Consider the following 17,809-nt stretch of genomic DNA (forward strand, 5'->3'; position numbering starts at 1 on the left):
CTTAATTTATTTACCTAATCCTGTGTGTTAGGCTGTTCTTGTGTTGCTATAAAGAAGTACCTGATCAGGATCTGGGAGAATTTGAAAAAAAAAAAAAAAAAAAAAAAAACTAGAAAAATAAACAAAATTAAAGAGAGAGAAAAAAGAAATACCTGAGACTGGGTAACTTATAAAGAAAAGAGGTTTAATTGACTCACAGTTCTGCAGGGTGTACAGAAAGCATGGTGCCAGCATTTGCTCGGATTCTGGGGAGACCTGAGGGCGCTTTTACTCATGGCAGAAGGTGAAGGGGGAGCCGGCGCCTCACATGGCAGAGCAGGAGCAAGAGAGAGTGTTAGGGAGGTGCCACCCACTTTTAAACAGCCAGATCTCTCGAGAACTCACTCACTGTCACCAGGACAGCATCAAACCGTGAGGGATCCACCCTCATGACCCAATTACCTCCCAGCAGGGCCCACCTCCAGCACTAGGAATTATACTTCAACATAAGATTTGGAGAGGGAAAACATCCAAACCATATCACCCCAACTCCCACTTGGAGTAGAACTTCACAGAATGACAGAGGGACAGCTGTTTCCATCAAACACTTCCACAGCTTTGCCTGAGACAAGGGCACGACTCTGGGAACATCAGGAGGCTGATGGACTACTAAGCCAAAGAATTCCTACAAAAATTCCCTGCACCTTCCACTGCGTTTCAGTCCTTGACAGACATAAGTAACGGATCAAGTGGGAAGAGGAAGGAAAATGCAGGATCCAAGGAATCAACAATGCTAGCACTGAAAAGCAGGATTATGGAGGAACTGTGCTCTGGGAGCATATATGGTGATTGATCAGATGCATGACTTTTTTTCAAAATTTTAAATATCTTGAGCATGCTACTTCCAACCATTCTACCCACAAATAAACTGCAATAGGACTTGGTTAGATTTCAATGATTATGAATAAATGTTCACCTTCATACCTTCTGGTTACACAGCTAAACTTTAAAATGTCCAAATAAAATATTCACTAAAATTTATGTTTGCTTTTTGGCTAAGTCAATGAACGTGCTCTTTTATAAAAAAGACTCTAGCCAGGCGTGGTGGCTCACACCTGTAATCCCAGCACTTTGGGAGGCCAAGGCAGGTGGATCACCTGAGGTCAGGAGTTTGAGACCAGCCTGACCAACATGGAGAAACCCTGTCTCTACTAAAAATAGAAAATTAGTTGGGCATGGTGCCACATGCCTGTAATCCCAGCTGCTCGGGAGGCTGAGGCAGGAGAATTGCTTGAACCCGGGAGGCAGAGGTTGTGGTTGGCCAAGATCACGCCATTGCACTCCAACCTGGGAAACAAGAGCAAAACTCCGTCTCAAAAAAAAAAAAAACAAAACAAAAAACAAAAAACCTCTAAATTAAAAATGACAAATAAGAATTGGCTCACATGGTAGCAGGCATTTGGTTATACCAAGACTAATAGTAACTCAAGTAGTTCACAAATCAAGAGTCTTGAATCATTTGTTACTGCAAGTATATAAATCATTCTCTTTGTGACTTTATGGGCAAAAAGGAAACTTATTTATACTATTTTTCTCTTTATGAACTTGTTATATGTTATTTTACATTTCTTTTAGTAGCTACCATGGAAATTACAACATGCTGCCTTACTTGTTACCATCATATGTAAATTATTACTTATTTTGAGTTCTCCAGGAATGTTAGCCTTAGAACACCTTATTAACATCCTCTCACATTTTGTTTTACTATTCTCATGTATTTCATTTCACACACATTTTAAAGCCCCCAAACCATTATAATAATATACTAAAATATGTACTAATATATACTAATAATTAGTATATAATAAATCAGTATAAAATATATACTATACACTAATATGTATACTAATATACACTAATATATAATATATAACATATTAATATATAATAATATGTTTTTAGTATATGTGGTTGATACTCACTTATATTTACCTACATATTTGCCCCTTTTGTTGCTCTTTTATTTCTTCCTGCAATTCTGTGTTTCCCTGTGTGATTATTTTTCTTCTGCCTGAAGAACTTATTTTTTTTTGTTTTTGTTTTTGTTTTTGTTTTTTGAGATGGAGTCTCACTCTGCCGCCCAGGCTGGAGTGCAGTGGTGCAATCTCAGCTCACCGCAACTTCTGCCACCCCCGAGTTCAAAAGATTCTCCTGCCTCAGCCTCCCGAGAAGCGGGATTACAGGTGCCTGCCACCTCACTTAGCTAATTTTTGTATTTTTAGTAGAGACAGGGTTTCACCATGTTGGCCAGGCTGGTCTTGAACTCCTGAGCTTGTGATCCACCTGCCTCGAACTCCCAAAGTGCTGGGATTACGGGCGTGAGTCACCATATCTGGCCAAACTTCTTTTATTTTTCCCACTAGTTCATATTTCCTAGTGATGATTTTTTTTCAGTTTTTGTTGGTGAGAAAACGTATTTATTCTCCTTTCATTCTGAGGATTATTTTCCCTGAGTATAGAGTTCTAACTGAGGGAATTAGAATTTTTTCCTCTACAGATAGCCAATTATCCCAGCACTATTTACTGAAGACTTCCGTGAATTTCCTTGACATTTTTCAAAAAATTAATTTCCATATTAGCATGGGTCTATTTCTGGACTCTCTATTCTGTTCCATTGATATATCTATTCCTATGGCATTTATACCACACTGTATTGATTATTATAGGTTTATAGCAAGTCTTGAAAATCTTATGGCATTTATACCACACTGTATTGAAATTATAGGTTTATAGCAAGTCTTGGCTAGTTGTTTTATGCTAAAACAATTTTGAAAAAAGAACACAGTTGGAAAAACATAACCAAAACATGTGCATTTCCATATAAATTTTAGAATTTGCTTGGAAATTTCTACAAAAAGTCTTGGTGGGGTTTTGATTGGTATTGCATTGACATATCAATCTGGGGAGAAATGGCATCTTAAAAATATTGAGTGTCCCAGTCCGTGAGCCCGGTATGTTTCTCTGTTTATTTAAGTATTCTTTAGTTTTTCTTTAAATATTTTGTAGTTTTTAGTATGTGGGTCTTGCACATATTTTGTTAAATTAATGCCAACATATTTTAATTTTCTTAATACTGTCATAAATTGAATTGTTATATTTTTATTTTCTATTTTTTCACTATATATAGAAATACAATTAATTTTTGTGTTTTGAACGTGTATGTTGCAACTTTACTAAACTGACCTATATTAACCCTTGTAACTTTTTTCTGGATTTCTTAGAGCTTTGTACATACAAAATCATGTCTCCAAATAGGACAGTTTTACCTCTTCTTTCCAATTTGCCTTTTTCTTTTTCTTGCCTTATTCACTATCTGGGCCTTACAATACAGATTTAAATGCAAATAGTGAGAGTGGATATCCTTGCTTTGCTTTGTTTGTGATTTTAGGTAGAAAACATGAAGTCTTCACCATTGAGTTTGATGTTAGCTGTAGTTTTTTTTATAACCTTAATTGGATGAGGAAGACTTCTATTCCTAGTTGCTGAGAGATTTAGTCATGAAAGAATGTTGATTTTTATCAAATGCTTTTTCTGCATCCATTTAAATAATTATATGGTTCTTTTTCTGTTTTCTGTTAATATGGTAGATTATACTGATTGATTTTCTGATGTTAAGCCAACCTTGCATTCTGAGATAAAACCCACTTGGATATGATATATAGTATTCTTTTTACATGTTATTGGTTCTTATTTGCCGGTATTTTGTTAGGAACTTTTTGTTTCTATGCTCATGAGTAATATTGCTCTGTAGTTCTATTATCTTGTGATGTATTTGATTTTATAATAAAGTTAATGTTAGCCCCATAAAACGATCTGGGAAATACTCCCTCCTCTTTGATATGTTGAAAACATTGGTGTAAGATTGGTGTCATTTCTTCCTTAAATAACTGGTGGAATTCCCCAGTGAAGTGATCTAGATCTGGAGTTTTCTATGTGGGAAAGTTTTTATTATTAATTTAGTTTCCATAATTTATATAGGGCTGCCAAATTTTCTTGAGGCAGTTTTGGTAAATTTTGCTTTTTAAGTAATATTTTATTGTATCTAGATTGTCAAGCTTATCAGCATGGAATTGTTCACAGTATGTCCTTATTATTCTTTTCATGTCTGAAGGACATGTAGAAAAACCCCTTCTTTCATTCCTAATATTGGGGATTTGTCTCTTCTGTTTTCTTCACTAGTCTGGCTACAGCTGGTCAGTTTTATTGAATTTATTTCAAAAACGTGGCTTTTGGCTTTATTGATTTTTCTCTATTTATTTTTTTTTGAGACGGAGTCTCACTCTGTTGCACAGGCTGGAGTGCAGTGGTGTGATCTCAGCTCACTGCAAGCTCCGCCTCCTGGGTTCATGCCATTTATCTTTTCTATTTTATTGATTTTTACCTTTTATCCTTTCCTTCTTTTTGTTTACTTTGAACATAACTTGCACTTATTTTTGTAATTTCTTAAGGTGAAAGCTTAGATCACTGAGTTTTAGACTTTGCTTCTTTTCCCACATAGGCATTTAAAGCTACACATTTCCCTATATGCTCTGTTTTACCCTACATCCCACAAATTTTGATATGCTTTCATTATCATATGTATATATTATCAACATATTTTCTAATATTACTTGTGACTCTTCTTTGATCTAGTGATTATTTAGAAGTAGGTTAAAGTCCAGATATTTGAAATTTTCCTGGTTATCTCATTATTATTGAATTCCAATTTAATCCTTTGTGGACAGAGAACATAGCCTGCGTGATTTTAAACTATTCAAATTTATTCAGATGTGTTTTGTGGCCCAAAATATGGCCTATCTTGACAAACACACCAGGTGTGCTTGAAAATAATGTGTATTCTGCCATTTTTGGTAAAGTGTTCTATAAATATCAAGTCAAGTTGTTTGATAATATTGTTTGAAACTTCTATGTCTTTACTGATTTTCTGATCTAATTGTTCTAGTAGCTGCTAGGTAGAGATGTTAATATTTCCAGTGATGTTTGTGGAACTGTCTCTTTTGCCCTTTCATTCTTTCAGTTACTTGCTTCATGTATTTTTGCTTCATATACTGGGTGCATACAAATTTCAATTGTTGTGTTGTCCTTGACAATAAGACTTTTATCATTATGGAGTAATGAAATTATATGATAAAACATTTCTTATTGTGATACAATTGACACAACATAAAATTTCATATAATATAAAATTATCCACTTAAACATATGCAGTGTACATTTTGTCTTAGGTATATTTTGTCTGATATCAGTATAGCCAGTCTAGCCTTTTGATGTCTGCTGTTTGCATGGCGTATTTTTCCATCCATTTTCTTTCAACCTATTTGTCAATATATTTGCTGGTTCTTCTCTCATAAACATATAGTTGGGTCTTTTTTTTTTTTTTTTTTGGTCCATTGTGACAGTCTCTGCCTTTTAATTGCATTGTTTAGTTCATCAACACTTACTGCAATCATTCATATGCTTGCATTTGGGATCTGTTTTATTTTTTATTTTTGTCTCTTCTGTTGTTTTTCCTTTGTTCCTTCTTTTGTGATTTTTCTTTTTGAATTCTTTGAATATTTTTCAGAATTCCTTTTTAATTTTCCTGTTTTCATTTAGCTAGACTTCTTAATTTTTTTTTAGTGGTTGTGGAAGGAATACACACACATACACACTTAACTTTTCACTGGGTGCTAATAATAATTACTTCACTACTTCACATAAAATATAGAAATCTTTCAACCCTATTAGTCCATGTTCCTTTTTATTTTATTTTTTTTTTATGTAGTCATCTGTATCATTACAAACCCCACAAGACCATGTTATAATTTTTAAAATGTGGTTTATTAAAATAATTAAGAGGTGAAAGGCAAAAAGAAAAAAAAAACTTGTGTTTAGCCAGGTACTTGCCATTACTCATGCTTTTTATTATTTTCAGAGAATCCAAGTTTCTATATGGTTTTTCTCCAGACTAAACAACTTTCTTTAGTATTTCTTACAGTGCAGGTTTGCTGGTAACTAATTCTGTAACTTTTCTTTTAAATGAAAATGTCTGTTTGTTCTTTTTTCTTTTTTTTTTTTGAGACAGGGTCTTACTCTGTCACCCAGGCTGGAGTGCGCTGGTGTGATCACAGCTCACTGCAGCCCCAATCTCCCAAACTCAAGTGATCCTCTCCCACTTCGGCCTCCCAAGTAGCTGGGACTACAGGTATGCACCACCACCCATGGCTACATTTTCTATTTTTTGTAGATATGAGATCTTTCTATGTTGCCCAGGTTGGTCTCAAACTCCTGGGTTCAGGAGATCCATCTGCCTTGGCCTCCCAAAGTCCTGGGATTACAGGCATGAGCCACCATGCCTGGCCTATTCTTGAATGTTATTTTCATTGGTTATAGAATCTTGGGTTGACAGGTTTTTTGCTCTACTCTCTTCTGGCTTCCATGATTTTTGAAGAAAATTTGGACGTTACTAGGATTGTTGCTCCTCTGTACAATCTGTCATTTTCCTCTTGCTGCTTACAAGTTTTGCTTGCTAACTCTGGCTTTTGTCTTTTGTTATTGTGTTGCTATAACAAAATAATGAAGACTGAGGAACTTATAAAGAACAAAAATGTATTTTCTCACTGTTCTGGAGGCTGGAAAGTCCATGATTGAGGCACTGGCTGTTTTGGCGTCTGGTGAAGGCTTGTCTGTTCCATGGTACATAGTTCAGGAGTCAGTCAGAAATGTGGACACACAAATTGTGGGGATCCCCTCTCTTGCCTTTCCCTTGTAAACTTTCCCCCTCTCTTTTCAATGTTCACAATTTCTTGGCTTCACTTTTCTTGCTTCTCAGACCACAAATGCTGCAGGTTTTTTCCATGTTTGCACCCCCACTTCCACTGTATGTACCACATGGAATTCACTTAGTCTCAGGCTAAAGTCTGAACAGATGAGAACCAATTTGTTTGGCTCCCCATTGTCCCTTCTTCACGCCAGCTCACACTCTTCACTAGAGACTGTCTGCTTCTGTTCACTCAGTACTTCAGAGTTGCTTTTGTATTGAGTCCAGGTTTGCAGTTGTTTTCCGAGGAGCATAGTCCTCTGGAAGGGTGTTAGTCATTGCTCCTACAAGTGGAACCTAAAAAGCATCATGACCCCTCTGTCCTAGTGCAGGTGCACAGAGGCACATGGGCCTCCCCCAGATTCATCCCACAAGAGAGCCATTGAGTTCATGGGACTCACCCTGTGGTCATTTTGCTGGTCCCTGAGGACATTACCAAGATGGATAGACTTCCAAGATGGGGAGATCTCACATGGTTTACCTGACTGTGGAGTAAGGACAACTATGATAAGAAGGATGAAGTGGAAACCCCTAAAACTGTGCCGCCTCAGCCAAGAGAGTAAACCAGACATATGACATCCCACTGGGAATGGCAGAGATTAAATCTGGAAAAAGTTAATTAGGATAAAAAAATGAAATAGTGAAGCCAAGGGGGCACCACTCTTCTTCTTGTCCCGAGTCACAAAGTTATGCTTGGCTTTAAAACTAAGTTTAAAATTTGACCCAGTAGGCACTTAAAAAGCTGCAGACCTAAGCTGGGAATGGTGGCTCACATCTGCAATCTCAGCTACTCATGAGGCTGTGAAGCAGGAAGATCACTTGAGCCTGGGAGTTCAAGTCCAGCCTGGGCAACATAGCAAGACTCTTAAAAAATAAAAAATTAAACAACATAAAATTAAAAAATGCCTACCTCAGCCTATAGGCTTACTGATGATTCTGTAAGATATTCTTCCTATAATTCACAGGCATGTTAGAACCCAGCATCAGTCTGTAGATTTAAAGAAGCCTCTCTAAGAATATCGCAAGATGGGTCTCCAGGGTCATCATGGCTGGATTCTGCCTCTGCATGGGCCTTAACAGTATGATCCATTCCCCATGATGCAAGAAGGATTTGAACACCTGACATGGCCAGTGACTTAGAGATTCTCAAGACTATTAACCCACTGACACCACAAGGTGTCCCATGAGACACCATGGGGGCTTTGGGACTCCAGGAAAAGATCTTTTTCTCAAGACACCCAGGAGTGAGGAATTCTATAAGAATGGGTAGTCCACACAGGCTTGCTTTGTAGCTATGTCTTATTTCCTCCCCTCACAGTCTCTAGCCATTTCTCCAATTAAAACTCACTGTCTGAGGTCCCTTTGAGTATAGTCCTGAAGAGAGGGCAGGAGGCCAGCCTCCACAGCAGACCCAGTGCAAGGCTTGGTCTGTGCAGCCTTCTGCTTCCTGGTCTCTGCTCGTTTTATCCTAAATGGAAGCATCGCGCGTGGTTGCCTCCCCAACACTATCATGGTGGTAGATTTGTGTCGGTAAAGTTATCTAAGATGTGGTTCTGGGGTCTCTGAGCACTGTCTGACTCTTCATTCCCTTCCCTCAGAGTTATGAACAAAAGAATAATGCATGTGGCATTTAGATGCTGATTACGGGGTATGGGAGTTGGTAAGAGATGAGGGTGGAGGGAATATTCCTAGCAATTGGTGTATTTGGCTGATTGGTAACTGTTTATAGACTTGTTTCTTTCTAGTGTGTACCCCTTGAAATCATTTTCTTTGTAAATGTTAAAAGCCATATGAAAAAAACCCACCACCTTGATTACTCTTCTTTATACTTCAATCAGCAGCATGTCAGCCTCTGAATAAACTGTAATTCCTTCACTATGCCTGTCGAGGGAAGCATTTAGGTCACATTTAAAAATATGTCTTGGTGAAGGTCTCAAGAACAATTAGCAATTAAAATAATCTATTTTCTACCTTTTACTATATAAACACGGCTGCTTGATTGATTTCACAGTCTTGAGTATTACGCTGCTGAGGAGTCCCGTCTTCCCTAATTCCACAGCTCTTAGACTCATTGGAGGCATCTGAAGTGTTGTGAAGCAGCTTTTGATGGTCATTAGCACATCTTTTTTTATTTGAGACAGGGTCTCACTCTGTGCCCAGGCTGGCATGCAGTGGTGTTATCTCTGGTCACTGCAGCCTTGACCTCCTGGGCTCAGGTAATCCTCCCACCTCAGCCTCCTGAGTAACTGAAACTACAGGCACACACCTCCAAGCCCAACTACTTTTTTTTTTGTATTTTTTGTAGAGACAGGTTTTCACCATGTTGCCCAGGCTGGTCTCAAACTCCTGGGTTCAAGCGATCTGCCCACCTTGGCTTCCCAAAGCTCGGGGATTACAGGCATGAGCCTTCCATGAATTTTTAATTTGATTTTTGTTACCAAGTAAATCTCTAAAAGAATACTCATTAAAAATGAATCTTTCAAATCCTTAGTATTTGTATTGCTAACATTTACACTCCAGGATGATTTTCTATTAAAATGTATTTTCAAGTAATTTTGTCTACTCCATTATTTTGCCTGTTAAACTGATTTAACAAAACCACGATGAAATACCATCTCACACCAGTCAGAATGGATATCACTGAAAAGCCAAAATATAACAGATGCTGATGAGGTTGTGGAAAAAAAGCAACACTTATACACTGTTGGTGGGAGTGTAAATTAGTTCAGTTATTGTGGAGAGCAGCATGGCGATTCCTCAAATAATTCAAAACAGAACTACCAGTGGACCCAGCATTCCCATTACTGGGGATATACCCAAAGGCATACAATCGTTCTATCATAAAGACACAGGCACAAGTATGTTCACTGCACACTATTCACACTAGCTAAGACATGGAATCAACCTAAATGCCCATCAATGGTAGACTGGATAAAGAAAATGGTACATGTACACCATGGAATACTATGCAGACATCAAAAGGAATGAGATCATGTACTTGGCAGGAAATGGATGCAGTTGGAGGCCATCCCCTGACCTTAGCAAACTAATGCAGGAACAGAAAACCAAATATCACATGTTCTCACTTATAAGTGGGAGCTAAATGACGAGAATACATGGACACATAGAGAGGAACAACAGACACTGGGGCCTGTTGGAGGGCACAGGGTGGGAGGAGGGAGAGGATCAGGAAAAATAACTAATGAGTACTAGACTTAATAGCTGGGTGACAAAATAATCTGTACAACAAATCCCCATGACACAAGTTCACCTATATAACAAACCTCCATGTGTACCTCAGAACTTAAAATAAAAGTTAAGAAAATTAAAAACTGGTTTAAGGTTATTTTCTTTACCTGTGTTTTTTGTTTTTTGTTGTTGTTGTTTCGTCTTTTTTTTTTTTTTTTTTGAGATGGGGTCTCTCTATGTTGTTCAGGCTGAGCTCGAACTCCTGGGGCTCAAGTGATCCTCTCACCTCAGCCTGCTGAGTATCCCAAGTAGCTGGGACTACAGGCTTGCAGATTTTAAGTCATTTTCAATCAGTGGTTCCTGTCCTACGGTCAGCTGATTGTATATGCACGCCTGTGTGCTAGCAAGAGCGCTGGCAGTGCCAGTGCACAGGACATTCTGTACTCAGGGGATGCTGTGAGTGCAGCTGAGATGCCAGCGTGATGTATCATGTTCCTGTGCCTGCTTGCTTCATGGATACCCATGTTTTTTTGTTTGATAGAGTGGAAGAAGGCCTCAGATCTCCTTCTAGCCCCTTAGATAGGATTTGAACCACCCAAGGAAGGAACTATTTATGAAATTCTTTATGAGATACTGGATAAGGACCAGAAACCAGAAGCAGGCTGACTGAGCTTCCAGTTGTTGGAGACTTCCCAAAATAACTAGGAGACATAAGGATTCCTTTTCAGGCATGTCTACTGTAGTTTGGGCATTAAAAGTTAGTAAGCCCATAGAGGTGGCTTACCCCCATAATCCCAGCACTTTGGGAGGCTAAGGTGGGAGGATCACTTCAGCTCAGGAGTTCTCACCTGGACAACATAGTGAGACCCCCATCTGTACAAAGAAATAAAAAATTAGCCAGGAGTGGTGGTTTGTGCCTGTTGTCCTGTCTACTCGGGAGGCTGAAGTGGGAGAATCACTTGAGTCCAGGAGGTCAAGACTGCAATAAGCCATAATCACAACACTGCACTCCAGTCTGGGCAACAGAGCAAGACCCTGTTATTTAAAAAAAAATAAAAATAAATTTAAAAAAAAGGTAATGGGACTTTGTGTTGTAGCCACAGGCTAATCAAGCCTGGATGTAGCTTGTATACCTATGATGATTGTCATGCTAAATTAAAGAGAAAATTATCAAAATAAAACAATTTATACCTCTTCATTTTAATTTCAGTGGTAAAAAGAAAATTACATTTAGCAAATGAAAACTTCATAGAGAATTATTTCTTACCTATGAGATTGCCAAAAGTTCAAAAGTTTGCTAACATACTCCGTTGGTCAAATATATAGAGAAACAGATGCTCTTATACATTGCTAATCAGAATATACAATGGCATAGCCCCTATCCAGTGCAATCTGGCAATACCTACCAAAAAATACACATTTACACTTTGACCCAGCCATTTTATTTCTAGGAATCAATCCCAAAGATATACTGGCAAAAATAAGCAAAAGAGAAGTGCAAGGATATTCATCATAGCACTGTTTGTAAGAGCAAAAGATGCAAATAATCCAAATATCCATCAGTAGGGTACTGGTTAAATAAACTATAGTACAGCCACATAATGGAGTACTATCAAATTATGAAAAGAAATGAAGCCTACCTTGATAGTCTTCTAATAAAGAGGAGATTTCTCCAAATAAACTTTCTTTTGTAATTTGCCTTTGAAACTATGGAAACATTTCACAGAATTTTAAAACAAAGTTAAATTTCAAAAAGCAATCCCCAAACAACCAAAAGCAAAATGAGACAGTGAACCCAATTCTACATCATGTTAGTGGCATGACCACACAGAGGGTAGGAATTTTAAGTAATTTTAAAACATGGTAATTCCACTGTATATCCATAATGGGCTGTTACCTTGGACAAAAAGAACTGTAAAAGAAGAAAAAATTAAACTGTTTTCACTATCTTTTACTTTTGGTAAATAAGTAATTATGTTAGTATCATTGGGAACTGTGACTTGCAGTATGGGTTTTTCCATAAGAAAGGAGAAACTGATGGAAGATTTCAAAAAGTTAATTTAAAAACCTTACAATTTTCCATTTGAGTTGGAAATACTAGTATGTAATAATATAAAACACATTTTATGTTTTATCTTTAAAAATTATTTCCTAACTCTGCCCATGAAAAGACCTTAAATCAAGGAGCAATCCAGGGACAGTGAGCAGTTTGTGATCTCTAAATATTTCCCCATGACAGGAACCAGGGCTCCTTGAAGAAATGGATTTCTCCAGATCCGGGATGGGAAATGTATAAGATGAGCCAGGGTCATCTAGACTTACTACCAGAAAGCAAGCTATCAAACACTTACCTAGGGCCAGTTGGGGTGGCTCATGCCTGTAATCCCAGTGCTTTAAAGGTTACAGGCTGAGGAGGGCAGATTGCTTGAGGTCAGAAGTATGAAACCAGCCTGGGCAACAGAGAAAGACCCCATGTCTACAAAATTAAAAAAAAAAAAAAAGAATAGTGGGCATGGCAGCTGATGCCTGTAGTTCCAGCTGTGTAAGAGGATTGCATGAGCCCAGGAGTTCAAGGCTGCAGTGAGCTATTGTACCATTGCACTCCAGCCTGGGCAAGAGTGAGACCCTGTCTCAAACAAAACAACCACTTAACTAGAATCGTGTCAAAAGAACTCAGGATCCAACTTGCAAGGGCTCACAGTGACTAAAAATGGGAAAATTTGGGAATCAATAAGAATAGTATCGACAATATAGTGAATCACTTTAAATATGTTTAAGTCCATTAGTTCATAATAGAAAACCTTTATTGGTTCACTTTTGAGGCTATTAGATAACCAAATGATTATTTTGAAAATCGGGGCTGAGCGCAGTGACTCATACTTGTAAACCCAGCACTTTGGGAGGATGAGACAGGAAAAAAAAATAGCTGGGTGTGGTGAGGCTTGCCTGCCATACCAGCTATTTGGGAGGCTGAAGCAGGGGGGACAGCTTGAGCCTGGGAGGTTGAGGCTGCAGTAAGCCATGATCACACCACTGCCTTTCAGCCTGGGCAACAGAGCAAGACCTTCCCTTGAAAAAGAAGAAAGGAAAGAAAGAAAGAAAGAGAGAGAGAAAGAGAAAGAAAGAACGAAAGAACAAAAGAACGAAAGAAAGAAAGAAAGAGGAAGGAAGGGAAAAATTGTGGTAAATAAAGGGAAAAATTGAGGCAATTTTTCTTTATAGAAGTAATCCACATAATAAATGGTTTGATCTATCATTCTATATCACCATTTCACAATCCCTACTGACATAATGGGTCTAGGCAATGATCATCACAAAAAGAGGGGCAAATATTCCAGCATGAATATAATCAAGTTCTAGCTAGAGCTGCTGGTCTATCAGAACAAACACAGGGGACAGAGGAACATGTTAAATAATACAACAGGGCTGCAGTTAGGAAAATCCAGACTGATTTTCTCCATAAGTAATTTGTAAGGAGGAGAGAGAAACAACCCAAATATTTTTAAAAGTCTTAGGAAACAGCAACCAATGGCAATGTATGGGACCTTACTTGGATCAGTATTTGAAAAAACTATAAAGAATTTATGAAAGAACTGGAGAAATTTGAACATTACCATTAATTATCATTAATAATGATATTAAGAAAATATTGTTATTATGTTGTCTAAAGTAGTATTTTATGGTGTTTTGTTAAAGAATTGTTACTGTTTAGAAATTCATGCTGAAATATTTATAAATGAAATGACCTGTCTAGGATTTGCTCTAAGTAATTTGCACAGTGATTTAGATTAGAGATGAGAGATAGTGTCTAGATTAGAGGTAGTAATCTAGATCTAGTGATATAGATTTAAGAAGACTGGCCAAATGTTGATGATTTTGAAGCTGGGTGATACAGAGGTCAGAAGAGTTCATCAAACTAGCAGCAAGAGAAGGGAAATTTCACAAGTGAGCCACAGTCACCCAACTCTCTGCCTGAGGATGACACAGAGAGCCAGACTCCAAGTAGGGCAAAGTGGCCTTGCTCAGCTGAGGAGGCAGAGATCAGAAACTAGAAGTTGGATCAGCTGAAATGTTTGGAATCTGGATGAAGAGGCATCAGAAAGGAGGGAGCTGTGCAGATGGGGCCCTTGGGAGTTCGGGAGGGTGCCCTCTGGGAATATGTGGCATGGCTGGATGGTACATGCACAGGACACAGCTCCCCATGGTAGAAGCTACTGTCTACTTACCAGACAGCAACTTCTTCAGGATTGAAGGTGATGCCGATAGCAGAGGGTTAGCAGTGCTGGGGCATTCTGGAATGCCCTGTTGAGAAATTTCATTACCTCTCATTAGTGTATCTGGCACCCTGCTGAGATACTAGATAGGCTTTAAGAATAAGGACACGCCTACCAGCCACGGTGGCTCACACCTGTAATCCCAGCACTTTGGGAGGCTGAGATGGGTGGATCACAAGGTCAGGAGATCGAGACCATCCTGGCTAACATGGTGAAATGCTGTCTCTACTAAAAAAAAAAATACAAAAAACTAGGCGCGGTGGCTGGCACCCGTATTCCCAGCTACTCCGGAGGCTGAGGCAGGAGAATGGTGTGAACCCCGGAGGCAGAGCTTGCAGTGAGCCAAGATCGAGCCACTGCAGTCCAGCCTGGGTGACAGAGCGAAACTCTGTTTCAAAAAAAAAAAAGAATAAGGACACACCTTGTCAAAGCCTAAAGTCAAGCCCCAACATCTCTTCCAAACTTCAGCTCAGTTGGGGAAGGAAATGCAATTTTAGTAAAAAAGAGAACAAAAGGAGAATGGGTGCACTGGACCAATTTTACCTAATGTTTAATTTTGCTGAAGATGGATGTGGGGGATGTTATGAGGATGAGGGGGAGTGTGAGGAAGGAGGAAGAGGAAGTAGCACATGGGGAGGCCCAGACATGATGGAAGCTGGTTCCACAGAGCTAAGAAAAGAACTGTTTCGGCCGGGCGCGGTGGCTCACGCTTGTAATCCCAGCACTTTGGGAGGCCGAGGCGGGCGGATCACGAGGTCAGGAGATCGAGACCACGGTGAAACCCCGTCTCTACTAAAAATACAAAAAATTAGCCGGGCGTGGTGGCGGGCGCCTGTAGTCCCAGCTACTCGGAGAGGCTGAGGCAGGAGAATGGCGTGAACTCGGGAGGCGGAGCTTGCAGTGAGCCGAGATTGCGCCACTGCACTCCAGCCTGGGTGACAGAGCGAGACTCCGTCTCAAAAAAAAAAAAAAAAAAAAAAAAAAAGAACTGTTTCACTGGTACCAAACCCGGATTTTCTCCCATTTTTGCATCTCTGAAATTGGACATCCCTTGCAATGAAATTATTTTACCATTTTAATTGGCAGAATTGTTTTTTCTTAATGTCACATAAAATAATGGTGCATCTTGTGTTTGATGATATTTCAGATTTACTGAAATATGGTAGTCGTGTTAGACTCGAGAAAAAGCATAAGAACTTACAGGAAAAAAGGCTGAAGAACCCAACAGGTGGGCACAGCATGCATCTAGTATTAAAGGGGTTGAATTTTATCTCAAGTGTAATGAGAAGCCATTAAAGGATTTTAATAGTGGACCAGTTTGATCAGATTTGTTTATTTTGGAAAATAACTGATATAGTTTGGATATTTGTCCCCTCCAAATCTCATGTTGAAATTCCATCCCCAGCGTATCAGCCTCGCCGCCGCCCAAAGACTGCTGAGCCCCTGTCCATCCGCTGCCACTACCCACTCCGGACACAGAACATCCAGTCATGGACAAAAATGAGCTGGTTCAGAAGGCCAAACTGGCCAAGCAGGCTGAGCCCTATGATGACATGGCAGCCTGCATGAAGTCTGTAACTGAGCAAGGAGCTGAATTATCCAATGAGGAGAGGAATCTTCTCTCAGTTGCTTATAAAAATGTTGTAGGAGCCCGTAGGTTATCTTGGAGGCTCATCTCAAGTACTCAACAAAAGGCGGAAGGAGCTGAGAAAAAACAGCAGATGGCTTACAAATATGGAGAGAAAATTGTGACGGAGCTAAGAGATATCTGCAATGATGAACTGTCTCTTTTGGAAAAGTTCTTGATCCCCAATGCTTCACAAGCAGAGAGCAAAGTCTTCTATTTGAAAATGAAAGGAGATTACTACCGTTACCTGGCTGAGGTTGCCGCTGGTGATGACAAGAAAGGGATTGTGGATGAGTCACAACAAGCATACCAAGAAGCTTTTGAAATCAGCAAAAAGGAAATGCAACCAACACATCCTATCAGACTGGGTCTGGCCCTTAACTTCTCTGTGTTCTATTATGAGATTCTGAACTCCCCAGAGAAAGCCTGCTGTCTTGCAAAGACAGCTTTTGATGAAGCCATTGCTGAACTTGATACATTAAGTGAAGAGTCATACAAAGACAGCACGCTAATAATGCAATTACTGAGAGACAACTTGACACTGTGGACATCAGATACCCAAGGAGACGAAGCTGAAGCAGGAGGAGGGGAATATTAACCGGCCTTCCAGCTTTTGTCTGCCTCATTCTAAAATTTACACAGTAGACCATGTGTCATCCATGCTGTCCCACAAATAGTTTTTTGTTTATGACTTATGACAGGTTTATGTTACTTCTATTTGAATTTCTATATTTCCCACATAGTTTCTATGTTTAATATTAGGGGAGTAGATGCAGTTAACATTTAGGGTGTTATCTGTTTTCATCTTGAGGTGTTCAATATAGGGACGTGGAATTTTTATACAAGTTATAAATATTTGGCATAGTACTTTCGGTATATTGTGGCTTCACAAGGGCCAGTGTTAAAACTACTTCCATGTCTAAGCAAAGAAAACTGCCTACATATTGGTTTGTCTTGGTGGGGAATAAAAGGGATCATTGGTTCCAGTCACAGGTGTAGTAATTGTGGGTACTTTAAGGTATGGAACACTTATAAGGCTGTGGTAGAAACAGATACCCCATGGATACCACATGTTAAACCATGTATAATTGTGGAATACTGAATCTCATACCTTTGACCACAGCTGCAGAAGTGTTCTTCTAGACACAGTCGTGACCCATTTTACTCTGTATAAGGGCAGAAACGGTTCACATTCCATTATTTGTAAAGTTACCTGCTGTCAGCGTTCATTATTTTTGCTACACTTATTTTATTTGTATTTAAATGTTTCAGGCAACCTAAGAACAAATGTAAAAGTAAAGATGCAGTAAAAATGAATTAGTATTCACTACTTCATGCATATCAAGCACAGCAGTAAAACAAAAACCCATGTATTTAACTTGTTTTAGGTTTTTTGCTTTTGTGATTTTTTTTGATACTTGCCTAACATGCATGTGCGGTAAAAACAGTTAACAGGGAAACAACTTGAGATGATGGCTAGCTTCGTTTAATGTCTTATGAAATTTTCATGAACAATCCAAGCATAATTGTTAAGAACACGTGTATTAAATTCATGTAAGTGGAATAAATGTTTTATGAATGGACTTTTCAACTACTTTCTCTACAGCTTTTCGTGTAAATTAGTCTTTTGGTTCTGAAACTTCTCTAAAGGAAATTGTACATTTTTTTGAAATGTATTCCTTATTCTCTCTTGGCAGCTAATGGGCTTTTGCCAAGTTTAAACACAAAGTTTATCATAACAACAAAAATACTACTAATATAACTACTGTTTCCATGTCCCATGATCCCCTCTCTTCCTCCCCACCCTGAAAAAAATGAGTTCCTATGTTTTCTGGGAGAGGGGTAGATTGATTGGAAAAAAATGTAATATGTTCCATTTAA

At 38.8% G+C, this 17,809-nt stretch overlaps 1 protein-coding gene across 1 annotated transcript; it reads left to right on the forward strand.

Annotated features, from left to right (window-relative positions):
• Nucleotides 1-15,333: 15,333 nt before the first annotated feature.
• Nucleotides 15,334-17,553, forward strand: LOC116810056 (14-3-3 protein zeta/delta-like). The gene has a single exon (XM_032753765.2). It carries the CDS (start codon nucleotides 15,792-15,794, stop codon nucleotides 16,524-16,526), a length of 735 nt encoding a protein of 244 aa, XP_032609656.1. The 5' UTR covers nucleotides 15,334-15,791; the 3' UTR covers nucleotides 16,527-17,553.
• The last annotated feature ends 256 nt before the right edge of the window (nucleotides 17,554-17,809 follow it).

Source organism: Hylobates moloch, unplaced genomic scaffold (assembly GCF_009828535.3).
Source record: "Hylobates moloch isolate HMO894 unplaced genomic scaffold, HMol_V3 SCAFFOLD_2, whole genome shotgun sequence".
NCBI classification, from domain to species: Eukaryota; Metazoa; Chordata; class Mammalia; order Primates; family Hylobatidae; genus Hylobates; species Hylobates moloch.